This window comes from Centropristis striata, chromosome 11, assembly GCF_030273125.1.
Source record: "Centropristis striata isolate RG_2023a ecotype Rhode Island chromosome 11, C.striata_1.0, whole genome shotgun sequence".
In the NCBI taxonomy this organism is placed as follows: domain Eukaryota; kingdom Metazoa; phylum Chordata; class Actinopteri; order Perciformes; family Serranidae; genus Centropristis; species Centropristis striata.
In genome coordinates, this window is record NC_081527.1 from 34,694,155 (window position 1) to 34,722,108 (window position 27,954).

The 27,954-nt window shown below is 43.7% G+C and overlaps 1 protein-coding gene across 1 annotated transcript in view; it reads left to right on the plus strand.

Moving 5' to 3' along the window:
* Positions 1-27,954, plus strand: part of skila (SKI-like proto-oncogene a) — a 34,730-nt gene that overhangs the window by 2,185 nt on the left and 4,591 nt on the right. The window contains exons 2-6 of the mRNA XM_059344140.1: positions 18,612-18,707; positions 19,437-19,525; positions 21,685-21,827; positions 24,579-24,958; positions 25,731-25,961. Of these exons, the coding sequence (XP_059200123.1) occupies positions 18,612-18,707; positions 19,437-19,525; positions 21,685-21,827; positions 24,579-24,958; positions 25,731-25,961 (939 nt within the window). The remainder of the gene's footprint in view (positions 1-18,611; positions 18,708-19,436; positions 19,526-21,684; positions 21,828-24,578; positions 24,959-25,730; positions 25,962-27,954) is intronic.

The window sequence follows — 27,954 nt, forward strand, 5'->3', positions numbered from 1 at the left end:
TTTATGTCTCATGACCTCCCTCTGACCACAGTGGACTGCCCTGTTTCTATTGTTTTGTGGGTAAAGGTGGGGTTGTGTTTTTGTCTGTTTGCCGTGGTTTGTTCACACTCAAATCCAGATTGATTTTAAGAGAAACACACCAGCTTTAACCAGCAAACGCACATTTGAAACGGAAAAGGGCTCTACTGCAACTCTTACCGGAAAGATTTATTTGTGATAGTAGTAGAGCAGCCATCAGGTTAAGTGAGTGTGGAGTAGAGAGGACGCAGTGTGTATTCATAGTGTGTGCAGGTGTGAGTACACACATTTCTGGAACACATTTTGTATTGTTTGTGTACCTGAGAAAGGGAGTTGGCTTGCTTTTTCTCTCTATCTGGTTAACTTGGCGTCTGAATTTTCCGGAAATACCGTCTGCTGTCTCGTCTAGCGTCCTGACCGCATTCCTGTCTTGCCTTTTCCCAATTGTCCTCCTCCTCTTCCTCCGCCTTGGTTTAAGGTATGCATCTTGGAAGACGTAGACATTCTTTCTCAAAGGCAGAGGTGGTTTAATACCACAGAGGAAACATGCACACACAAACGGCAATGTACACAGACCACAGATGCGACACATATGTACAAAAACATATGCTCAGGCTGGATGACGAGTCCTACAGTGTTTTGGTGTGTGTGTGTGTTTTTATGTGTAAGACATTGCCAACCTCAGTGTGTGTAATGAGCTGCTAACTGGAGGCTAGTATGACACATCTTCGTCTCTCTCTGTCTCACACTTTGCCAGTCTCTCTGGAGCCTCTGTCTCACCACAGTTTCAGGTGCTGTCTTCTCTCTCAGGGGTTATTTCTCAGTCAATTTTTTTCCCTATCGTGCCTTTTTTTTTTTTTTTTTTTTTACCTTGCAGCTGTTGTTTGGGGCTAGTAACTAGATTGTATCTTGTTTTGTTGTATGTGAGGGTTTGGCTTGATCAGAAATGATGTTGTCAAATTAAAAGTGAAACTTAAGCCAAGTTTGTGTAGGCAGAGACGCACAAAGCTACAAATGGCCTAATTCCTGGAAAGACAGTTGCCTGTAAATCTGCAGGAAGCAGGTGATTTTTGGCATTAGAAGAGGATGCCACTCCGCCAAGCGGATGTATGAGTGTGTGAAAGGTCATTGGCCAGAGAACAAGGTGACCTTGCAGTGCTCAGTTTACTCTGCCAGGACAAGTCCATCCACTCTCTGTTTATGTGTGTGTATTTGTGTAATGAAAGTGTGTTTGACTGAACAGGAAGTTAGGCAGACGGACATGTCTCTCACCCTGAACATCCTCCAGGGTCTGTGTGTCCAGCCGCTTCCACTGCACTGGCTGTGTGACTCATACTTTCCACATCCCAGTGGATGTTAATGGAAGTCCAGCCAGGCAGCTTATAGTCACACATGCTTTTTGGAAAGATGGCTCACCTCGGTGTGTTGGTCTAACCCGACTGCAGACCATTTTCCCAGTGGGCCTGATTTACACACAGTGTCAATGTGCACATTTACAAGTGGTTCATAGTTTTACCGGAGAGCTCTGGGACCTCTAAAAGAGAAGAGACACAAACAAGGGAGCCTTCTGGAAGTTTTTTTTCCACCTTCTCCAATGGCTACTGGTCCCATATCCTGTTAAGAGTGTTTGGTTTGAGAAGGTGCAGTTAAAAACTCCAGGACTCGCTCTCTATAAACGGTGCTTTGTGCCTTCAGGCACCCTGTCTACTGATCCCTGCTGTGTAAATAGAGTTTGCTAGACAGACGCCACCAACAGACAGCAACAAGCTGAAGTCTTATCTCAAGGGTTACTTTAATATCTAACAGACAATGAGTTCATTTAGCCTCAAGGGCTCTGACAGACACTTGTACTTTCCATAGAGATAAATTTATATGTCGTCATTTTTATTGGGTGTTTTTTTCTCTCACAAGACTGGAAGTAACAGAAATTCCCATTGATGATCATCGTGTGCTGACAACATGCCATGTCATCTGACAAGCATTTTATTGCAAAACATCTGTACAACAAAATCCCCAGTCATACTCGGTATTATTAGGTCAAGTTATCTTTGAAAATACAAAGGTAATTTTACATTGGAAAATCTACATACTTTTGTGCAACTGTGTGGTGTGTCATTGGTTTGATTTACCAGAATCCTAAACTTTTCTTAGTCCATGTTGAAAGTAAAAAAAATAGGCTGTTTTGAAATAAGAAAACATTGTGACATGGTATTTTAGACATATTTCCCCCACCCTAAGTATAACCCCAGAGGAGGAACATAGTGAACATAGCTGTGTTTTGCCTTTTTGCCTCAGCCGTGTTTGTGGCATTGTGCTGGCCCAGAGTCAGAAGTGTCAGACGGGGAGAACAGCCTTCCTCTGTCTGTCTCGCTGGGCAGGCTGACACAGTGGCTGCGGCACAGACGGCAGACAGCTGCATCTCCCTGGCTTCCTCTATTTGCTATTTGGAAACCAGTGACTTCATTACCGCAGACCAGTGCAGCTGCACTCTCTGGCTGTCTCCTGGGCTGTCTGCTCTGTCTGTCTGTCTGCTTGTCAGTCATTCTCTAGGGCTGTATCTAATTAGATTTTGGCGGGCATGCTAATCGCTCACTGTGCTGCTATCTCTTCCTCTACCTCTCTCTAAATCATGATGTCCATCTTCCATCTGCCTTCTTCCCCTGGATACATGTAGTCACCCATCTTGACTTATGGCCTTTAGTGTGCTCTTCCCTCTACCATACTGTATTCACTATCAGCCCTTTGCTTGTAACCCAGATGGTTCTGCTGTTGCCCACATGTGTCTGTAAACAGTCAATACCCCCTGGGCCCCAATCAGCGGACAGTAACAAAATAAGCAGCCAAATGACCCGATAAGTCGATCGTTACATAAGCAATAAGACCACTTGTGTGCGTCTGCAAGGCGAATGAGAGGAAAGCCAGCGGCTATTGATCGGGTCTCCGACCTTGATGGATGTGGCGAGTTGCCGGGTGACACAGACACTGAATAGAGGAGGCGACGGACCAAGGGGGAGGCAGGAGGAAACGGAAGAAGAGTGAAATGAGGAGAATCAGTTACAGGGGCCGCAGCTGGTATTGCATAAGTTCCTGTCTGTGTTCAGACATGTGCATCAGTTTCCCGAGTTAACCTCACCTCTGCTTCTGCTGTCGCATGCCTTTAATTTTTGCAACTCAGACAGGCTGCCAGACAGAAGTAGCGTCATGCAGACACATAAAGGGTATCTGTGGTCAGAAAACACACTAACCCTGGGGGAGTCAGTTGAGCAAAGTAGGTAAGACTGAAAATAGAAGTAAAGAGTATGAAATGAAGAAGATGAGAGGGTAAGGCCAAGACAGGTGGGTCTGGCTGTTGTCTCAGTCACTAACTGCTCAACACTTTGGCAGACTTCCATGGAACAGACCGTGTTCACAGCCTTTAGGTTGGTACAGGGAGCTCGGGCCCCAGCTCTTCTTTCCCCGAGTTGAAAATTAACCTCTCTGAGACCTGAGCTGAACCACAAATCTAGCCTGGAACAGCCCCTCTTGGTTGGCCAATCACATGCCAGCTAGCTCGCATTTCCCCGGCTAATATTCTCTCCTTTGCCCCCCACCATTCCACAAGACACCCATACACATATTTCTTTGTCTGTTTGTGCATTTTCCAAAGAACAGTTATCCACTTATACTCAATGCATAGCAGCTACTTTGAACTCAGGCCTGGAGTAACCTACAGTCTATCATGCCTGTATGTGGTATGGTGTGGAGGCTGTCCATGTTCTCTGTGCACAAAAGGCTGTGCCTTGGCCAGTGTTTGCTGCCTGTTGTAAAGGGCTAAATGGGGCCCCACAAGGTAGGAGGGGCTCAGCAGAGGGGCCTCTGCTGGTATGTCACCATCAGGTCAGTGCCAGTATCACAGCTCCATAACAGCATTGCAGCTCACTGGAGGAACGCCAAAGTCATTACTTCGCAGGATTTAAAAAAAAAAGATAAGAATCTAATCAAGTTTGGGAAATGGTCACAGGCCTTAACCACATCCCTGCTTCCATTTGTTGTGCACCAGCTCACTGCTTATTTTGTGCACGACCACCCCACATTTAAACATTTGCCATTGGTTGGCTGGTGGTAATTTCCCACCCCAGCTGCAGCTTGTTATGTTTGACTGTTCCCTCCGCTTGGACTCATTTCCCACCTCACCACCAGAAGAAGAGGCAGATAATGTGCTGCTGTCGGACTGATGTGAGCTAGCCACAGCAGCAGGCAGCAGAGATAGGTCAGTCCAGATACAGTGGAGCCTCTGCCACGTCTGCCAACAGTCTCATAAACTAAACAAACTGACTAAGCCCCTCCCAGCCAAATGTCCTGTGGGCTTTAAAAGAGTCCTGGACGGACAGCCTATTTGCATATTCACTCTGCTCTGGCTCTCCCCCCATCAGGGTGTCAGACCAGTTTGTTGCCTCTAAGGGAAATGAGAGCAAGAACAAGTGAAAGAGAAGGAACTATAATGGGCTTCGAGTTCAAACAAGACTGTAAGAAGAGAAGAGGGGCTTGGATCATAACACGTCCGACGAGCTTGCCCGGGTTGTTTTGTGTGAGACCGGAATAATGAGGAGTCTTGGTATTAATTAATCGATGTGTTGATGAGAAGATTAACTGTCCACTGTCTGGTCTCCCTGGGAGACAGTCAGACGAGCTGGTTGTGTGTGTGTGGGGGCAGGGAGTCGGAGGCGAGGGAGGTATACTGTAAAAGGGTTGTGGGAGACTGCCAGCTTGTGCATGTTGTGTGCAAGCAGAGAGATTGCGTTTGCATTTGAAAGGCTCTTCTGTGCCGCCTTCCCAGTGGGAACGGTGATTAATGAAGATATAAATGGAGAGACCCAGAGACGGAGCTTACCATAGGAGCACCATATACACAGCGGACACACACACACACACACACACACACACACACACACACACACACCATATAGGCACTTAGACTACCTCTCTTGTATTTTCTCCCACAGCCCCAGTCTCCCAGACAGGGAGATAAACACTGGATATCAAAGGCGTGTCATGAGTCCCGCTGGGCTGCCACTCTGCACATCCACAACACATTAAGCCCAACCACTACACTGATCAATTATGCATGTTGCAAACACAGAGAAATCAGGGGGGTACTAGTCGGCCTGTACGATTAAAGGAATCCCCATCTCTCCACTTTGCTCGTAATTTATTTGCATGTTTTGTAATGGCTCATCATTTCCATATGGCAGCGATTCCGCTTGTGTTGTCTGTATAGGTGTCTACTTTTCTTTGTCAAACAACCCCCACATGTTTAATTGTACACAACAATGGCAGCCAAGTTAAATGCTGCTGTGGTCCATGCTAGTTTTGACCTTCAGCCCACGCACCAGATGAGGCAGATAGTGGCAGCAAACCACTGTGAGATGTGAACTTGCCAAGCTTGGATAGGTGATTACTCTCCCTATATAAGTCCTTTATTTTGCAGTCTCACCTTTGCTCCACTAACATCAAACGCCCTCCAACTGTTTCTTTCCCTTCCAATGCTGGCACCCTCTATACCCTGTAAATCCTTATCTCACCAGGGGCCTGACGGATGTTGCTCAGGGCGAGGCTGTAAAGTTAGCAATTGGGAAATCGACTGCGTTAGTGAAGGTGAAACAAGTGACATTTTGTAGTTTGCCCAGTCTTCAGTCACTATCCGCCTCTACCTTGACAAATGTTGATGTGTTTATCCTCCTTGCAATTCCCACCTGCAGTGATGCCGCTCATGGGAATCATCTGTCTCTCTGATATTTCTTAACATACAGTCTTCTTTGTCTCATAACCCTCAGGGGTCCATACCAGCTCATCTAGATCCTGTAAATAGAGGACTGTTTCCCTCTGGATCCTCAACAGCCTCACTGCACCTCTTTACGGCATAAACTAAGTAGTAGACAATCCTCAAGGTCATTGACCTTGAGATGCAATTAATTACTGCTTTCATGAAACGTATATTTTATTGGAGTATACTTCAACTATAGATGCCTAATTAAGGATTGCATGTGTTGAGACTGGTGAGTGCACTTCAGCATCCTTTATATGCAATCTACTAGTGCTTCTTAAATGTCCCCAAGCAACAGAGTGGTGTGTGCCTATGTGTGCGACTCCTGTCGAGCATGTGGCACTGATTCTTGCTCTTTGCGTGTCCAGCTCTTTTTTTTTCTGGCTCCGCTATTGCTTGTATTAAAACAGCCTTGCTGCTGGGGCGACATGGCCCGCATGGAGCCCTATTGCCCTTGACTGTATCCCTTTGAAGAGTGAAGCATTGCCTTGTGGTTTACAGTCTGTCTACATTTTAACCAGCTCCTATGACAAGTGCACTTTGTTATGACAAACATTTTCTTCGTCATCACTTTCAAAATTCACCGGCTGAGACGCATCCTGATCCCAGATGAGGCCATATGTACAGTAGTTCTTCAGAAGACTGACTCATGTTGAGAGAACAAATCTCGCCCCCAGCCAAATGATGGTCGATTTTGGCAAGCTTGCCTTCACTGTCAGCCGATTTGGCAGTCAAGGAAGCAGCCTTATTTTCTATTCTGTAATGCACAAATAAAATTAAAGTTAAGTCTTGAAATTTTAAATTCAAAACTACAACTCTTTGTCCTTGTGTCATCAGAGGTGAATGACAGTAACCCAGACTGTGACTTGACCCTGACGTGTTCATATGATGACATTTCTTAGTAGAGAGATGACACAGACACACACGCGGCAGCACGGGATGCTGTGCAGATGACACAGTCCTCAGTTCGTGATTAAAGGAAGTCAAAGGGTCAAACACAGCCAGAGACACAGCCAGACATGCATACAACCACCATCAGCAACTTCCTCCCATCACCACACCAACCCTATCCTGCAGCGTGAGTCACAGTGCTCCATCAGTGCTGCGGTCTGCTCTCCGCTCATCAGCGTCACTGTGGAGCAAGGACGAAGATTTATCACCGTCCCAGTCTCTCACACGGTCTGTTTGATCTACGCCCAGGTGTGTTCACTTAGTGCTCTGACTCAACCATAATGACATTTACCAAACCCAACTGCGCTTTTCTTGGGCTGTTGTCAAGCCTGCCTCAGACAGTGACTGTTTAAAAGAAGGAAGTCTGGTGATCAAGTGTGTGTGGACTGTGGGTTCACCTGCCATATGGTTCGGTGCATTAATATCAGTACAGGCAGGATGGGAATAAATAACCGCCTCCGGCCAAATGCTGCTAGGTTTCTGTGTGTAGGTTTTCGAGTTCTGCCGTTAATAATTCAGATATTGTTAGATTAAAAGTGAATGTATGTGGTGAATTTTGTCGACCACAAGCCATCGTGAAAGTAGAAAGAATGGTCTTTAGAAATGTGTTTGAGCTTGTGACAGAGAGAGAGACAGAGAGAGAGAGAGAGTCATGGTAGCTGATGGATTTGCATTACGGTAACTGTGTGTGTGTGTGTTTGTGTGTGTGTGGGAGAGACAGGCGAGCCCGAGGGGCCTGGACAGCAAAGCCAAGCTGGCCATGCAGAGACGAGCAGTAGAGGCTTCAAACAAGCTCCTGCATGTAATATGGATGAGACCGGAGCTCCCTGCAGAACAGTCAAAGGGACCCAGGGCCTGTTAGGATTTAACTGTCTCTCTTTCCATGTGTATGTGATAGATTTCACCCTGTGGGGCGTTTTGGCCAGGTGGAGCTTTCTCTTTGTCGGACTGTGACTATATCATGGGTCAGTCCCCTTACTATCCCTCTCTATATTTCTTCAAACCTCTCTCTCTCTCTCTCTCTCTCCCTCCCTCTCTCCCTCTCCTCCCTCCATCTCCATCCTCCCCTCTCCCCCCCTGGCCTTGTTGCAGACAGTGACGACCAACCAAGCATTGACATTTACTGCAGTATTCCACATTACAGCAGAGCAGCCTCCTGTGCTGAAGAAGTAAACAAACCGCGGATCAATATATAGCCGCGTACTCGAGCCAGTAAAGAAGGGTTTTAGTCAGGGCCAACTGCACCTCTTGCATTTAAACATTTAAACACTCACTTATTTAACCATGAAGGCTGTGAGTTGTTTTTAGAGATATAGCACAAGAATTTACTCCCACATTTCACCAAGGGACAGTAGCTAATTTTAGTGTCTGATTGCTTTAAGACTAGTCTTAAAATGGCAATCAGGCCAAATTCTGATGAGGTTTTTGTTGCTGTGTGATTATAAAGTACATTTAGCTACTGAATGGCTGATATAAGCAGTCCTCAGCATGCATTTTGAGACATTTTAGTTGATTCTGTGTAATTTATTGCAAAGACAGAGGGTTGGGCAGTGTCTCCATTTTGTGTTTTCTCTCTGTAGTGATAGCAGTGCATTGCTGGCTTGCTGACAGCCTCTCTCGGCTTTCAGTCTGCTTAGCAACGCTCGTCCTCTCTGCAGCTCTCTCACTCCCCTCTGTCTCCAAGCACTCAGAGTTGCTTCATCCATTTGAATAGTAAGCCGAGTTCCCTTATATAGAAATCCAGGCAGCTGATTTGTGTTTTGGGTGGTGGTTTTGTGTGTGTATTTGTGCGTTTCTCCCCTTAATTGCGAATTTGAACCAGTAACCTACCTCCAAAAAGCGTCTCAAGAGACTTTCTCTTTCGATTTTAGAGATGGTAAAGCACACACACACATGCACATTGGCCCAGATGAAGCTCAAATGATGAGTACAGTCATCTGCAGACAAGACAAGAGCCCACTGGCCTCATTCTCAGTCGATGTGTCCTCCTGGGAGAATGAAGTGCGTCTTGCTTGTGTCTGTGTGTGTATTTGTGCACGACAGTTGTGCTTGCAGTAAACTACGTCATCCTCCTACACTGCTGTTTGTTGGGGCAATTGTTTGATGGGATGTCTGTTTACTTGCATACAACGTGTGTGTGTGTGTGTGTGTGTGTGTGTCTGTCTCATGGCCTGGTTGACTCACATAGGTGAGCCCCGACAGCTTTGGTAATTAACGCTCTGGGGGGCACTGGGGAAGGAAAGTAGAGCACACGCACACACTGAGCTGCTGTGCTAGAGACGGTAATCTGCGCATGTATATGCAGCTAGTATGTTCTCTTGCGCATGGATGATTTTTAAATGCCCTTCACTGACAAACGCATTTCCTTTTGCATATGTGTGCATGTAGATGAACGTCTGTGGCCACATTTTGATACAGGCCTTTCATGAAGTGTGGGGTACATATATGGATTTGAGAGCCATTATGCCATTATGCCCCCAATGATATTGCTCAGAATGTGAGATGACATGGCAGCAAAAAAGAACATAATAATAATATAAGGTTTTTTTTCCTCCACTGCAGTTCAAATGGTAAACAGGAAATTGAAGATATCATAAATCTCTCAACCTGCACGCTGTGTCTTTCGCAAGGCTGAATCATATTTGCTTTCTCATATAGCAGAAATGATCTGATGCTCAGTCTTTTCATGACTATTAATCATGGTACTTGAGGTTGATGATTTGAACGGTGACATAATTCTGTTGTTCTTCTTTCCTCTGAGGCAATGTCTAGACTGTTTACAGTTTAGTAATGCATTTGAGTAATGTTGCATCATTACTACAGGGCTACAACAAACAGTCATATCCGGCATTATTGATCGATTAATCACATATAGTATTTCACAAATTTACTTCTGAGGTTACCAGAGTTCAAAGTAATGTGTTAAAATATGTATTTCGTCTAACAGTCATAAGACCAAGTGATTATCATGATGAGGTATTTTTCTACTTGATAAATGACTGAAATGATTAATGATCAGAGTTGTCATGGATTAGTTTTCTGTCAACCAGCTAATCAATCAGCACTAATCGTCTCTGTGATAATTACGGCAACTAGATGCATGTTTCTTAATCACGCAGCCATTCTAGCATTTTAAAAGAAGATTAGACAGTTGAGTGATAATAACTTTGCTAAGCAACTAGGGATGAATGTGGAATGATTTTGCAATGTATTTTTATTTTTAGGAAAATTCTTTAAATAACTAATTAGGAACTTAGTCTGCAATCATGTTGATTGTTAGAATAAATACTTGATTGTTTAATTCATTTATAAAGCAAAAATACCAAATAGTGAAGCTTCTTAAATGATGAAAAACAAGATATTTAAAAAAAATTAAATTATCATTTAGTTTATTCAGTTTCGTGTTTTTTTTATCACCCCATTTCTGCTGTGGAAACATAATTATCCCTTATTTAAGGGACCGTTACATCAGAGTCCTACTGCCAATCACCAACACAACAATTAGCCACGCGACAGTGATACAACACATCAGATAAACATCACTTTTGGCATTTCATAAACCAGATTATAATCCAAAAAATAATTAGCAGATCCATTGACGATGTATATTTTTCTTTCATTACTTTAATGTATGCTGTCATACAGTAGATCTGTGTGTGTGTGTGTCTGTGGGACGTGGGGTTTACCTAGGCCTGCCTAGTGTATTCCAGTCAGACAATTTGTCCATTCATGAGGTAACATTATTACAACCCTCCTCATGTACTGCTGTGAATATAGACTGGAGGCCGCCACCTGGGATTTGACTGTGAAACATGAGAAACGAAGGAGGGAGAGAGAGAAGGAGGGAGGGAGATGAATAGAAAAATTGATCGAGAGAGCCTAAAGAGACTGCTTTTTATTTGAAGGATCGTAGATAAATGATGAAGCTGGTTTCCAAATGTAACTCCTGCCTTTGGTAAAGCAGCTGGTGGGCAGAATATGTTGCATTTTTTTAGGTGGAGATTCCTCTCAATCACTCTCATAATTTCATTTTTTTTCCATTAAGTGTTTGTCCGTCGGGTCTGATTGGCTGTGGTCTATCAAGGCTATGGTGTGTGGACTGTAAAATGGCTGACTGAAGCTGTAGCTGTGGAGGAAGGAACGCAACACGTTGGCAGGGAGGGGAAAGGCTGTGTGTTTGACGTGCGTGTGATGACTGTCTAGACAGAGTGCCCATGTGGCGCAAAAATGTGCCCGAGGCCTGAAGCCAAAGCAAGTTGTGTGTGTGCGTGTGTGCGTGTGTGCGTGTGTGCGTGTGTGCGTGTGTGTGTGTGTGTGTGTGTGTGTGTGTTGTCTGGCTGATGCTTATCACTGTGCTTGTCTGGCTCTGTTCTTTCTCTTTGTGTTTTTGAAAGCAGGAGGAACAGGTGTGTGTATGTGTGTCTGGGTGAAGGCACAAACAGACAGACAGTCACATGGTGTCTGTTTGTCTCCTGTCTTGGCTGTATGCCTGTCCTTTTTTTTTTTTTTTTGTTCTTTCCTGCTTCCTGCTGCCACCTGTTTGTCTAACCGTCCACCTGTCAGACCTGTCCTCATCTGTGCCCTGCTCTATTTTATTACCGCTTTATCTCTTTCTCCAAGGCTAAAGGAAAAAAGAAATATAAGTTGAGTAACCTTCTCAGCACATACAGTAAAATATACAATATTTTCTTCCCTTAAGCACTAAGTGAAGGGTCACAAGCAGAAGATATGAAAAGATTACTGCTGGCTCTTGAGTTGAAGTGATCGAGGAATATGCTGTCTGTCTATGCTTGACTTTTCTACCCTTATTCCATTATACACAACTATAACTGAAGTATTGACAGTAGATAACTAGTCAGACATGTAGATGCAGTCACATCATTTCACAGTGCTGAGATAATTAGAGCCTCCACCAAAAAAAAAAGTGTATTCCTTTAAATGCCCCACTTTGCTGCCTGGCTCCCTTGTGGGCCGTTATTGATTTGGCTGCTGAAACAAAGTGCGGCTCCCAGTCCATGGATAAATGGCTTATTGGATTAAGACCTCCATATAAAGGCCTCTGGTGTCTTTGTGTTTGTAGGGGGCCAGGTGGGACCATCAGAGTATTGGTCTCCAGTAAAACACATAGAAAACTAGACTCCAAAGACAGATGCACCTTTATTTTATACATCAGATCCTCATTGCAAGCAAAAGGCTACACTCTTTATAGATTACTTCATGGGGAAACTTTGGGATAAAATGACACTACAATCCTTTTAGTGTTCATCATTGTACAGGTTTTTACCAGGATCCGAATTATCCGCAGAGGTATTTCCTCTCTGAAAGAAATGGAACAGATGATTAAAACTGGAAAAAATACTGAATAAAGCAGTTTCATGTTGAAAAACTATATTTCTCTGATGTTGTTTGGCACACTGGCATGCCAACTTTTGGCAGACAACAACCAAAGTGGATGTGACGTCATCTAAAGGCGATTTTGAATGGAATTAAGAATATCTTTGGGTTTAAGAATTGTTGGAAACATTTGGGATAACTCCACAAAGCATATGACATAGGTCTAATAGTTTCTCAACATTTTAGATGTTACATAAATAAGTTTCTATGACACATTCAGGCAGACGAGATGCCTCAATATCTTTCTGTTGCATGGTTTGTGCCAGGAAGTATATATATCTGTGTATCTGTAGCTCGATCTTTGACACAGTTGACAACTGCAACAGAACAGGATGTGGTCTAGAAACAGACAGGGCGTGACTGACTGTCTGTGTATGTGTGTGTTCCTCCTTTCCTCCCGCACTGTCTGAGGCCGAATTAAAAGGCACCCAAATAAAGGCTGTTTACTTCCTCCTGAGAGAGGCAAAAGGGAGAATGTGCTGCATTACTCCGTCCTCCTCTGCTGCCCACCGCCATCCCTCACCCTCTTCCCCCTCCCCTCCTTCTGAATGCCAGGCGCATGAATGGCTCAGAGGGGGAGGAGGAGGAGGGATGAGGAGGAAGCGGGAGGATGGGTGGCACAGTTTTGTTTTGTGAACCCCTCTGTTCCTGTCCCATGAGCGAGATTGTGGCGCTCGCCTGGGGTTTGTTTCAGTTTTCATACACGATCACTGATGCCCGGGTTTCAACAGATGTGAAGACAATTGGGCCCAACAGTGTTTATGTTTTAGGGCACAAAAAGGGATTTAAATAGAATTTTAATAACTCCCATTCACACGCATACTCACACGAGGCCTGCTGCTCTGAGATGAAAGGTCAGACCAAGGCGTGCACACTTTATTGTGCCCTAGATAAGATTTGCCATTAGGCTTGTTGAAACCAGTTCTGTTTGTGTGTGAGTCCTATGAGTTTTACAGTGTTATCCTTTCAGTAGCATATTCTCTGAAGAATGCCACTAGCTAAAGAAAAAAAGAGGACACTGATCCTAGAGATAAACTTGTATCTAGGGCTGAAATTGCCAAACATATTTTCTTAATTATGATATAGAAGGCGAAAAACTGAACACACCAGAAAAGGCAATATTAAGCATTATTACTTAAAAAGTGAGTCCAATACAATTGATCAACTCATTTAAGTTCTTAAATCTCTAAAATGCTCTCAGCATCAGGTCATCCCTCAACTGATCTAACAACTCACCACAATTTAAACTGGATTTATGAGTTGTTTGCTTTAGATGATCAACGTGTTCTGCTTTAGTTTGTGAAGAAATGTTAGGTAGGCTGTATTTCATTCTCTCAGAGAGTTCAGTGCTAGGGCTGCACAATTAATGGAAGTTTTAATCGGGTACAATATGAACTAGTGTAAATTCCAAATCGCAGGAGGCGCAGTCTTTGTTAAAGGAAAAATATGTGTCAAAATACCATTCTGAATGGATTGTGGTGCTGCAAAAATGCCCCAGGATGCAAAAATGCCCTTGGAAGAAATCATAACATGATCATTTGAATACATTTTACCAATTAGAATGAAAATAATAATGCGATCATTCCCTCCAATATCTTGAATCATATACAACATCAGTCAAAATAATCATATAGCAATTAGATAGTTTATCCAAGCCATGCAGCCCTTGTAAGTGTCGATTTACTGTGTGGAAAATGCATCGCTATAGTGTGTACATGTGTGGGGGATGTCTTTTATTATACATGTATGGAGACAGCATGTGTATTTATAGCCTGTGTGTGTGTGTGTGTGTGTGTGTGTGTGTGTGTGTGTGTGTGTGTGTGTGTGTGTGTGTGTGTGTGTGTGTGTGTGTGTGTGTGTGTGTGTGTGTGTGTGTGTGTGTGTGTGTGTGTGTGTGTGTGTGTGTGTGTGTGTGTGTGTGTGTGTGTGTGTGTGTGTGTGTGTGTGTGTGTGTGTGTGTGTGTGTGTGTGTGTGTGTGTGTGTGTGTGTGTGTGTGTGTGTGTGTGTGTGTATATGCACTAAGATGGCAGTCCTCTGGTGTGTCCATGTGACTGGAATAGGGAGGAGGAGAGCTTGACCTCGGACTAGTTTGCACTCTGTGTCAGCCTGTGTGTGTTTGTGTTTAGGTTCCTTAGATATGAAACATGAATTACACCAAGAGAAGAAATGAAACCAGGTTAGTCTTGTTGTCTGTGGGTACGAGCAGAGACTGACGAGCTGAAATAAAAAAAAAAAAACACTTATATCCTCAGCAGTCTTCTGCTGCAAAGAAATCTGGTATCTGTCAACTTTTATGTGAAGTTAAAAGCCTTCACCCCAATCAGAAATCAGCTCTTCACGAATGTTACGGTGGTGCTTTTTCTAACACTGCCAACTATGAAATGTAACACTCTGAGCAGAGTTTCATTTCTAGTTTTTTTTTTTTTTTTTAAATGACACTGAATGTCAGCCTCCATTTCAAATGCCCCTTTGCAGTGAATATCCTGTTAAAATGAGAGAAGAGGCAACAAGTAGTCCTGGTGTAAATTAGATTTTAGTGCTTTGCAGTGAGAAGCACAGATTGTAGCTCATGGTAAAAACACACGGCTGCAGCTGAAGTGCATTTACTCCCCGCCTGCCTTTGCCAGACTGTGTATGGTAATGCACGGTCATGGATGTCTGTGGAGTAGAGTGGTGCTTGTTATTGTTGGATTTAACAGCACTCAGGCTACACAGACAAACACAGAAAACACTTTCTGCTCCATTAATGCGTCTGCTGCAGAAATGTCACGTGTGCTAATGGTTTGCGGACTAAACTGAGGCTCTGGAAATGGGTCATTGTAAGAGTTCACATGGCCATGTGTGTCTAGAGCAGTATGTTTCATCTGGTTGTATAGCGGTGGGTTGTGTGTAAGTGTGTGTGGCTGCAGTGGCAGGCAGACTGCTGGTGATTAGGAACAACAGGGCAGAGTTCATCCGAGCGAGTGTGTGGAATGCTAATCCACATTGTCATAAGGCGAGCTTCAGCCTGACAAAGGGCTGGAGACAAGGGGGGTTTGGGGCTGTTTGTGTGTGTACATGTGTGTGTGTCGCAGAAGCAACCCAGATAAGAGAGGTGCTTCATTATTGCAGATTAGGTAGTAGCAGCATGGTGTGTGTTAATAAAAACAGGGCTGGGGGGTGGGAAGGTGGAAGGGACAAGAGCGATGGGCAACAGGGGGGGGAGAAAACCAGCTGTGTTGAAATGTGCAAACGTTTGCACCCGCACACATTCATTAAGGAATAGAGCAGCAGAAATAATGAGTGTGTGTGTTTGTGTGTGTGTGTGTGTGTGGGCGGTGGGCGTTAAGCTGTCAACTGTCAGGTAAGCAGGAAATACAAGGAAAGACAGGGAACCATTAGTGGAACACATATAGGATGTATGTATGTGTGTTCTATATGTGGATAGACATTCACACACAAGAATGTACACTCTTGTGTTTTTTGTGCACACACCCGCACACACACACACACACACACACACACACACACACACACAAACGGACCTACCTTTTAATGAGCTGTCTCATCAGCAGAGCATCTGCTGTCGCCGGGGTCAAGCAGATGAAAGACCTCTGTATGACCTGGTGTTAATGTCAGTTTGGCCTCATGCTTGCTCCCCCTGTCTGTGTTTGACACACACACACACACACACACACACACACACACACACATTCAAACAACCTTGATATTGGAGGGAATCAAGCCAGTGACGACCCAGCTTGCCTCCACACAACTGCAGTGGGTTTATTGTTGTTTCTGTCAATTCGCCTCCCTCTTTCCCCTCCTTCCCATTATCTCTGCCCCGTCCCATCATCCTACTCTCGCCCTCTCTCTCTCTCTATCTCTCTCGCTCTCGCTCTCTCTCTGCTTCCCCTTCACTCCCTCCCTCGCTCCTCTTCAGTGCTGCAGTACTGCCTTCTGGAGGGAAAAAAAAAGGAAAAAACACCAACCACAAGCGCTCGTAAAGGGACGAGCCCCCTCTATATACACACAGAGGCACACCTGGCTACGCATATGGCGCTAGCCTCTTACATTTGCATGCACATGCTCATTCATCCATGCCCTTGTAAATAAGGGACTATCCCCTACAGTATACATGAATTCACACACACATACACACAAATTAGGGCCACTATTAGTTGTTTTTTTTCTAGTTGTCTTGAACAGAAAGTGGAACTTTAACAGATGTTGATGCAGACAGTGCAATGCTTATGTGTTGCGTACAGAGCTGAAGCCCGGACAGCTTATTTTAGCTGGAGGCTCTCTTCATAAATACATCTACAAACACATCTTAAGCAGATTTATTAACACATTGGATCTCATTTGTTTAATCCACATATAAACACAAATTAGACGGAGTTGCGGCGGGAGACTAAAGAGCAGTGCTTCAACTAAGATTTATTTTTAATTGATTCATCTTTTTTCTACTTTTGGGATCATTTTTATCAATCATTTAGTCTCTTAAAATGTCAGGAAAATTTTGAAAAATGTCTGGTTACAGTACTCCTTAGCCTAAGTTAACGGTAAAAAAAACCTGAGAAAAGCAGCAATTAATCACAGGAGAGAAGCTGGCATGAGCAACACCAACATTTGGTGTTTTGCTTTATGAATGACTTTGTTTTGACTTTGTGTGTCAAGGTGTTATGTACATGTTCATGCATTGGTATGCAGAGAGAGAGTGAATCTGAAATTCAGAAAGTAATTGCGATAACGTATATTATTGTCATTTTGAGACCATTTTATGCCACTGCTATAAAGATAATATAGTAGCATAATAATGAAGTACAGTATTTAAAAGAGGAATCAACTTTTAATAAAGAATTTTCAGACATTGGAATTTAAAATTTGAAAAAAAAAAACACACAAATAAATAAAACAACCAAAACAACATATACTCTCTGGCTCTGTTAACAAAATTGCACAAAATCCTGCTGCTCTTATGGCATTTTTATGTAAACAAACAAAAAATGTAATCAAATCTGGTTGGTGTACAACATATGGACACAACCTTGATCATTTTCTCTGAGCTCGATAAGTCGATAATGTAATTACTTTGACAGGCCTTTTATATTATGAAATGTAACAAGTGAATAATTATGATTTATGAGAATAAAGCTGCTAATGCTAGGCTAATGGCTAATACAAATGTCAGGTGGCTAATACCTGGCTGTCACAGTAATTTGGCTGTATTGTTCTGAGCCTAACTCTGGTAATGACAGTGTCAATACTGTGCAGAGGAAAATCCTTTACTCCAGCTGATGAGAGGCTGTCTGTTTATCATTCACTGTGTCCTACTCTATATACGTGTGTGTGTGTGTGTGTGTGTGTGTGTGTGTGTGTGTGTGTGGAGGGGGGGGGGGGGGGCATTCTGTGGACAAACGTTTATAGATAGCTTTAAGAGGCTAGTAAGTCAATTATTGATGCTTTCTACAACCTCTATCTCTCTTTCTTCCTTCCTTCTGCTCTCTGGTTTTGCACTTTTCTCCCTGCTGAATTATCTTTTCCTGTTTCTTCTTCTTCTCCTCCTACCTTCTCTCCTCTCTGCATCTTCCTTCTCCATCTCTCTGTCTGTTGCTGTGGGCTACCGAGCGGTTCATATTGCGATGCTGGAAAGTCTTGTTCCTCTGGCGCCTGTGCTACCTGTCAGTTTGGTTGAATGTGTGTGTGTGCACTGCAGGCAGCCTGTGTGTAGTGTCAGGCCTGTCTGCCGCTGATAAGCATCAACTCCATCAGCTTGTGGCCTCTTGCTGAGCGTGTCCTGGATTTGCTCAAAAAACACACACAGACAGACACACGCACACAACTAGAGGCAGCGCCAGCAGTATTTACTCAACACACATGGCTCAGAGGGGACGAAGCTGACACAATGAATCATAAACATTCAACACACAAATATGTCTTCACATTGAGGGAAAGGCTGACTCCAGCCGTGCTGCATGTATACCAATGAATCACATGCACAGAGGCACATAATGACAGCCCATGTTGTAGCCATGTTGACTATCATCTTGTTTTATTCATAGGCCTTCCTCAGTGGGATCATTCAGCCTCGACTCTTATCCATTTTCCTGCTGCCTTCGTTTTCTCCGACACTGTATCACGGTCGACTCAGGCCATAGCTCACATGTGCTGCTTGCTTTTAATGCCATTCGTCTCCATTTTCTATCTCTTGGATGTCATTTGTCTCTATTTCCTATCATTTAAATGCCATTTGTCTCCATCCTACCTCTCTGTGACTGTGTTTTTTTTCTCGCCTCTTGTGTCCACACTGCCCGACAGAGTCCGTGCATCATTTTATTGTAATTGTTCAGTGTATTCGAAACAAATATAATCTATGCTATCTCTGCTTCTGTTGTGTTTAATCTTGGCATGTGTCTGTTTGTTTTTAACCGCTGTCTCTTTCTCTTTCTCTGTGTGTTTCAGAAGGCGGTGGAGGAGGAGGAGAGCCAGGTGAGGAAACCCCCAGCAGATCTCTGCTCCCCCAGCAGCAAGTTGGCCGATGCCGACCCTGCAAGAAAGGTCAGTGGCCGGCTCCCTGCCTATCCACCCATCCCTCTGTCACCTCCTACCGCTCCAACACCCCCCCTCCCCCTCCCCTACACACAGGTCACCTCTCAGGGTCGCCACCCCCACCCTCATCCTGACTGACAACCACACCCCCTGCTCATCCATTCATAGCGACCCGCTTCTCCTCTCTGACCTGTCAGGAAATACACTCATACAGCGGTTGAAAAGGCTTCACCTCCCCCCTATCGCAGCACACACACACACACACACACACACACACACACACACCAACTTTACATGCACACACAGGGAAGAAGCTCTTTATCATGATTATCTTTTTTTCTCCAGCATGTGCACACACACACTCTCTCTCTCTCTCTCTCTCTCTCTCTCTCTCTCTCTCTCAGCTGATGCCTGATGGATGATCCCTCATCCACATGTATGCATGCATATATTAGCTTTATTAGATTATAGCTCCAAGAGCACCATGTGCAGTACAGCACATTCCCTTCTCCTGCTGCTTCTCCTCATGTATTCATGTGTATGCATGTGTGTGTGCGTGGGCATGCAACTGATTGCCATTGTGATAAGTCATCTGTTCAGCTGCAAAATTGTATGCAAAGATCAATAAATGCGGATGGAAGATGCCATTCAGGGACTTTATAACCGTAACACAATGGCTTCAAATACAATGTTGCTGTGTTGTGTCTGACGTTTATGTGTGTGTTTTGTTTTTCTCAGGGGAAAACATCTCCTCCTACTCTGATGTTCAACCGTCTTTTCTCTGACATCAAGGAGGAGCCAGGACACCCCACCCTGGTCCATCCCAGGTACTACATCTTATTAACTCTGATTTAATATCAGTGCACCATTTTAGGGTTAGAAATAACAGATTTTTTTTTAATTTTAATTAGTAAAAAATGTGAAAAATTTCAATTACATCTTCTCAGAGTCTAATCTGATGTCCTTGGATCTCTTGTTTTGTCCAACAAACAGTCTGCAATCCAAAGATTTTCAATTTACAAAGATATAAAAAAGAGAAAAGCAAGAAATTCTCGCAGAATATTTGACATTTCATAAAACACTGAAATTAGCAGTTATAAAGTGCTTCACAACAGCAAAAATAAAAACAGAATAAATAATAAAATTACAACATTCGTAGCAAAACAGTGGTGTGGTTTGCTCCAGCTTCAGTCCGAAGTGCAATAATCAGAATTTAAAGCACCAAATGGCATAAATGGCCTTAGAAATTATGTAGAAATATGCTAGACATTTTTATAGCATTTTGATGGGCTGGTACTGTCGTTGCAAACCTGCTACCTCTGTGCCAGATACTATTGGTTGTTTTTTATGCCCTTCTGTTGTAGTGAAATAATTGCCAGGCAAAGTTAGTTTTCAGTTCAACTTCAGTTTCTTTCTAAGTAAATGAAATTCCCACGCTTAATTTCCCTAATTGGCACTGCACTCCGTCTTCTGCTCTGTTCCCTCCTCGTCTTCTCTCCTTCATCACTTGTACCACTGCTTCTCCCTCCCTCCTCCCCTTTCCTTTCCTTCCCTTCCCAAAGCCCTCGTCTCCTCTCTTCTGGTTTCTTCTCTTCCTCCCTCCATCCCTCCCCAGAGCACACCAGCCTGTGTTTGGATACGGCACTCTGATAGCTTGCACAGCAATCTGACCCAGATTAAAAACTGGAATTTGATGCTTTACAGCGCCACAGCTACATGTGACTGCCTTGACATATTGACAGTGTGGCGGCTCGCAGACGTGAGGCCAGACAAATTGGCAGGATTAGAGTTCTGGTCACCTACCAGCATCACATGACTGCTACACTCTCAAACCAGTCAGGACTTGCGCAGACCAGTTTGGAGCATGTCTTTTGCATTGCAGCGTTACTAATAATGCACCGCTACAGCCGAGCGTCGTGCTAGACATCCACCGCACTTAACGTCGTATTTGGGTTACTAGCGGCATCCATTAGCGGTACACTTGTCAAATACACGCCAGGCTTACATTATTCAATCACATCATTCATGTGAAGGAGTTTCAGATTCCCGGTCAGGCGAGCAGTCAGTGCTTCGTCTCCGTCCAGAGAGGAGGAAGCAAGGCTCGCTTGGTAGTACTGTACTGTTTTTCAAGCAGAGCCCCACTGAGCTGTCATGCTCAACCTAGTTCACAGCTCCAGCTCTGTCTGGAGGGGACTGCTGATGGGGGAGGGGCTCAGAGCTCCTCTCCTCTCCTCTCCTCTCCTCTCCTCTCCTCTCCTCTCCTCTCCTCTCCTCTCCTCTCCTCTCCTCTCCTCTCCTCTCCTCTCCTCTCCTCTCCTCTTCTGTCCTCCACCTGCTTCTCCATCTCTCTCTCTCTCTCTGTGTCTCTTTCTATTCCTCTCTCCTCCCTCCCTTCCCACCATGCAGCCAGGAATAGACAGATAGTGTTGGCTCAGTGGCTTCAGCGCATCTCCAGGCACTATCTCTCTCTCAGTTGTACCCACTACCTGGACATTTGTGATAAGCCCAAAGGTCTGTTTAGGCTGAGATCCTGTAAACACATGATAAGAAGTATCCATATTCCGCACTGTGTTTTCAGCACTTCAGATGGTGCAGTTACTGTAGGCTACAACAGCCACCAAATCACTTCTATGACTCTGATTGCGTGTTTTAACAGCCACGTGAGTTATTGCAGGTGTATGTTGCTTCATGTAGATCAGCCTTGCAAAGTCCATAACTTGTAACATTTTACGATGTTTACTGCAAAGACAGAAGCTGATGAAAGGTGGTGCTGCTTCCATTATGACTAGAAAAATAAAAGCAAATACAAAAAAGATATTATTTTTCAGAGTGTACCTAATTAGCACCATACCTTACTGTGGAAATGAGTTTGTCTTTTGTGTTAGGGTTAGTATTCGTAAATAATATTTAATATAATATTTCTGTGGGTATGAAGTCAGTTCAGTGCTTTAAATGTCTTCTTTCTTTATCTCCTTCTCTCTCACAGTTACTACCTGTACACATACGATAAAATGGTGGCTCCCAACGTGTCTCTGCGGAGGGAGGCGGAGATGAGCCCCGAAATGCTGGGAGCGCTGCTCAAACACCACTACAGCCGCAGAGTGCTGGGCCATGACGAGCCACCTATGGGTCAGTAATGATACACACATTAAAACACAGAGTCAACTCACAGAAACACATTCATTGAATATGCACACATGCCACACCCTTGTCATCCTTTTTTTTCTTAACCAAAAAAAAAATATATTGCACATTTCACTCCAAGGGAAAACAGATATTTTTTGTTTGCTTTTTAACGGTGTAAATGTTGGAGCACATCTAATCTCTGAACAGAAATCTGCATATGAATGCAGAATATGTAGGCAAAGGGACAAGATTTTGGTTTTGGAAGTGCTTTGGGGCCTGTTCCATTAAGGGAGTTTACCAAGTAACCTAGTTTTATTTCAGCTACTCTGAGTCATTTTCAGTTGATTAAGTTCCATAAAGGAAATTCAGCATAGTTCAACATACTGGCTGTTACTCCCAGAGCCGATTCTTTTGATGGATTCAGAGATTGGAGCACATCTGATGCAATCTGGCAAAGAATTCCAGGAACTATGGCCATAAATACTAAAAGCATCTTCATTAACTTGGGATTTAACCCTTAGAACAACCAGCAGCCAAATCACTGAAGAGGTTAGAGGCACATTGTGCTGTGGAGTAAGAAGTAAAATGGGATCAAATTTAATGCTATAATCTATTCTGTCAAATGCTGCTCTATGGTCAAATAATACTAAAATAAATAAATGCGTGACCTTCTTGTTAAAGTAAATGCACAACAACCTACACTCTGCAAAACTTGTGTTCATGCAACTATAATACTGAAAATGGCAGAGCTAAAAAAACAAGAAAAAGCAGAAGAGCAGGTAATTGCTTCCAATGTGTCCATTAAATTATTAGCTTCAGAACCTGCTAATGTAAGCTACATTCTCTTAATGTCAAGCTACATTAACTAAGAGGCAGGTTAAGTGACATTTTATGTTCAGAAGTCGACGTTGCGTGAATAGCAACAAAAGTGGTTGACACAATTTAGTCATAATTTTGAGTAAATCCACTTCAGCTCCTGGAAAAAGAAAATGATTGACAGTAAACTCAATAATGTATGTGCTTGGAACCTGGATAACACTTGAATGTCCTTTATTCAGCATTTACAGGCACTATATTAACATTTAATAAATGGTTTTAAAAACATTTTAATGTAGCCGTAAGGAGATATAAAAAAAAAATCCCGAACAATGCGAGGCAGACAACATTGATGATAATTGACAATATTAATTCATAATTAAAAGGTACTAGCGTGTACACGGTATATACATCAGATGCACAAACACAAGTGACACACGACTTCTATAAATGCATGACGCACATGCAGCAAGAGATTTACATACATACAACATAAGCAGTAGAGACATGCAGAGCAGACACGTGCTTACTGTAAACAGTCAACAGTAAACTACACACACACAAACACACACACACACACACACACACACACACACACACACACAGTGCAGCCTGCAGCGTTGCACATAATCAAGCATTGACCTTCACATAAAGACTCTGGGGGCACCTCAGTATTGATGAACAAGAGGGGTGGAAATGGCAGTGACCTCTTCTCTGCGCTGTGTGTTTTTATGTGCATGTGCATTTTACAGCTGCATTAATAAGATGTGTATAAATATAAAGAGGGAGAGGGTGAATCATGGGAAAACGGTTTCCGTCTGCCATTATTACGCCACGTCTGACTGTCAGCCTGTCTCTCTCATATCTCTCGGGCGTTCTGCTCCCCTTTTTCTTCTCCAACCAATCTGTCTCTTTCCTCTATCCTCCCTCTCTTTTTTTTCCTGGCAGCTTTCTCCACATCCTCCCTGAGTCTGTCCTCCGGCGTCTGCTCCCGCACTTCCTCTCCCATCCATCCCATCCATCCTCATCTCTTTCTTCTCTTGCTCCCTTCATTTCCGCCTCCCTCGCTGTCACTCTCTCTTTCCCCCCTCCTCCTCTTCCTCTTCATCCTCTTTTTTTCCCTCCCCCAGTTTGTCTGTGTGCCTCTCTATCTCGCTCTCCTGCTTATTTTCTCTTGATCTACCACCAAATGACCCACTACCGTTATTTGTGCGCTTTTACTATCCTGTGTCTGTGCTATGCTGGGCAGAGCATGTATGTGGGTGTCTATACGCACATGCACACACCAACTTCAGCCAGTAAATGAGTGTCCTCTCCAGTGCCAGACATGCTGTGTGCAGAGCATGCTGCTTCCTGTCACACACATACTGTATGAATACATTATCCTGGTAAACAAGCTGCCGTTCAAGCTCTCTTTCACTATTTCTCCTCCTCTTTCTGTCTGTGAGCTTATACCTTCAAACACGCCATCGTTACTAGCCTATACATAACCCTCTGCAGCATCTGTGCTCATGTGTCTTTATGTGTGAGACTGTGATATCGCCTGTTTGATCCTTTTCCCATGATATACACCTTTAAAGGCCACGGCGAGGGAACAAGCCGAAGTTTGAACAGAGGAGGAGCCCACGCAGAGCAGCGTAGCTCCCACACAAGGCCCTTTATTCCTCTCGCTTCTTTCTCAGTGTCTGAGGACAAACACACAAACACACACGCACAATATTTGTGGGTGAGTGTTTGGCTTGTGCTTGCGCTCACGCTGAGAAAGAGGTGTGAGCTTTTATGAGGTTGTGCGAGGGTGTTACTAAGCGTAGGCAGGAGTGTGCACCAGCTCGGCTGGCACTTCCTGTCTTTCAACCACCTCCTCTTCTTCTTTTCTTTTTTTTTTTTCCTTATAAAAACTCCTTCCCTCATCCTCCTCTCCTCTTCCTCCCTCCTCAGATCTTCACGCGTCGCCTCCCATTGCTGCTGGCGCCGAGGAAGCCAAATCCCAACGTGCCGCTGCTGCCTCGGCCACTGAGCGGGAATGCCAAACCCAGGCAGTTTCCATGGAGACAAGCAGCCCGAGCTGCAAGAAAGCCACCCACACCCCCGCCCACACCCCCCCTCCACCTCCTCCTCATCACCCTCCTGCGTCGTTGTTGTCGCCGGTGACGGAAGTAGCGGCTAAGGACACGGGCTCTGCCATGAGCAGCGCTGCAGTGGTGGTGGGGGGGCTGGAGGACGACAAGGACAGGATTGTTGTGGAGATCATGCAGATGTACAGCAGGCAGCAGGAGAAGCTCAACTCCACCCTGCACAAGCAGCTGCAGCTGGAAATGGTGAGTTGGCGGTTGGAAAGAACAAAGACCAAGATAAATGAGCCCCTGACGAAGACCATAACTGTCCTCGCCTATTAAAAGTGTCCTTGATGTAGATGTGGAGGTGATGCTCACCTTCCACCGACCCCTCCATCTCTCACTCCTATAGCTTGAAACATCCTAAAGCTGAATCCAAGTGTTGTTATCAGATGGTTCTGCAATTTGTCAGACAAGTCCTCGCCCCACTTCATGTAAATCATAATGTTTCACTGATATATAACATACTGTAATTTATTAAAACACTCAAAGTTTAATTTCATTTTGGACATATGGAAATAGAGCTGACCTACATTATAGTGACATTCATATCTACTGATGAATTATGTTCCTTTATTTAAACCCACCAATGGGATTCAGAGCAGATTACATTTGTATTTCAAATTAAATATTAACTTTTACAAAATGCCTGACAGTCAGTAAATTGTGCTTTTTTAGATTTAAAAAAACATAATAAGTTAAATGTAGCCTTTGCACAAAAGTTTAATTATTCAGTCTTCTTTTTCCTTGTTGATCTTTTTTGCCCTTGACTAAATCCATAATCCCACTGAATGTCTTAAAGGTCACATGCACAGTTTTATGAGCAGTAGAAGCCGGTGTTCTGCTGCCATCGTGATATCAAACATCTGACCTCCCTGTGGAGGGGCTGAAATGTAAAAGCATTTTCCTCTACAGGGGTCAGCCAGATATCACATTATTGTTCTTATTTCCCCTGACTTATTCTCTGTGTCTCCAGGAGCTGGAGGCGGTGCGCGGGGGCGAGGCGGCGAGGCTACGGGAGTTGAGCGCCGAGCAGCGGGAGCTGCGCTGCGAGCTGGAGGCGGTGCACAGCGAGCAGGCGCGGCAGCTCAGCCAGGCCCGCCAGGAACAGCTGGAGCTGGAGACCCGTCTGGAGCAGCTCCGACAGCAGGCCTGCGCCTGCGAGCCAGGGGCACAACGCCAGCAAGAGGCCCACTACACTGCACAGGTACGGACTTAGAGGGGGAACGCACCGATTTTGGCATCAGAACCAGTCTGAGGGAATTAAAGTGAAGCGTACAGTCTGCTGATTGGCTTGCACCGCTTAACATATGCCATTTTTAATCTCAGACATTACACTGCCACGCTCCAATCAGACTCGAGGAAGAATCAGTGCAACGATCTATTAATATTTTTTGCATTTAAAGCTAATTATTTAACTGTGTTTTCAATTTATTACCTTGTATATGAACACTCAACCTTTATGATGTTGCTGAAAAGACAATTTGCATCATAACGCAGCACATTGAGACATGGTTAGATAGTATAATATAAACTCCATCTGTGAATCTTTGGAGGCCCTCTATCTTTTAAATTTACCCATCAGATTCATTTGATGGCATTTGAATTTTTAGATCACATATTCATCCCCCACATATTTCCTCTGAGGGTAACAGAGTGTTTTCTACTAAAACCTTGAGAGCGGAGATGTGGTCATAGTCTTTCAGTGATTGAGAGTTTCCCTGCTAAATAATTTCCTGTGTATGTCTTACATGAGTCACCGTGCTGTTTAAGAGTGTGAAAGCACACACACACACACACACACACACACACACACACACACACTCGGAGTCTTTGTTTGGGTTTCCACTAGACTTAATCTTGAGATAGGTTCTGTTATGTTGGCCTGAGCTTTGGTCTGCAGCACCCCCCCTCCTGTCTGTCACTGAAGCTTCCCCACCCCCCCGTTGGCATCAAACACAGGATGTCTGCCAGTTAGTGAGGAAAAGGGGCTGTGCATGTGTTTGTGTGGCTGGGAGATTAATACTGGCGTAAAACTAGACATTGCGTGAAGTAATTTCGTAGTTTTGCACACTTTTCTAAGAAAAAAAAGAACAACACAGAAGTCAATCGGTGTCTTCTACATGTTTTGTTGTTTGATGTTAAAATCACAGGATTATTATTTTAGAACAAGTCATGGACGGTGCTGTTTTCCATGATGTATGTTTTGTAATATTTAGGCTGTCCCAAAATACAGAACTTAAGTAGAAAAATCCCTTTATTATTATCAGGGCCGTTTTCTCTTCACTCTTCTCAGCAGCACATTGGTCGTGACAGTACACTGGAGTAAGCCAGGTTTGAAAAGTGACCACTGATGGCTTAAAAAGAGCAATAAACAATGACGGTTCAGGTCTTTCCTATCAGGATATTTTGCATCTTGACAGTCACAAAACGCAGTGCAACACCAGTAGATAGGCGGCCTGTTATGATAGCCTACTAGCTGACTACGTTTCAGCTGCTATCTGTTTGTCCAAATGTTGTGTGTGGGGTCTGTTTTGTGTACATGTCGTACTGTTTTTTTGAGTTTCTGATAGGAAGAGAAGGTTTAAGATTGAAAAAAAAAAAAATCCCTGAAAATCTTAATGGAGTTTTGTACTGTCTTGTGTCGCTGTATCATTTCTAGTCTAGTCTTTAAATATGTCTAGCATGATTTATGACTAAGGCTGAGCTTCATTCATAACATTGACATTTGAATTCTGAATCAGCATTTGTATTTTGAATGCTGCAAATCTCTCTTCTGCATGTCTATTCATCCTATATAAACCCTGTATCTGCACAGTTGCAGGTAAATACTAGGCTATGCTAATATTCCAGTGGTTTTGGCGAGTGGCAAACTCCAAAATACATTTAATTATTTCTAAAATTCACAACATGTTGTCTTTTTTCAAAAATAATGTAATCTTTAGCTTTTTAAAAACACTTAACCAATAACGTGTATGTAAAACTCGACGACAGCAGAGTTTGTACAGTTGTTAAAATGTTAAAAAACATTAACCGGAAATGCAAATGTACTCTTTGAAAAATGCTTGATTTTCTGGTAAAATAATCTCGACACAATCTTTTAACATTTGAAACAATCCCGTTGTCCTTTTTGAGCTGAAAGGAAAATAAGTCTCTTGTTGGGTTTCCATGAATCTTGGAAAACCTGGAAATATGACTGA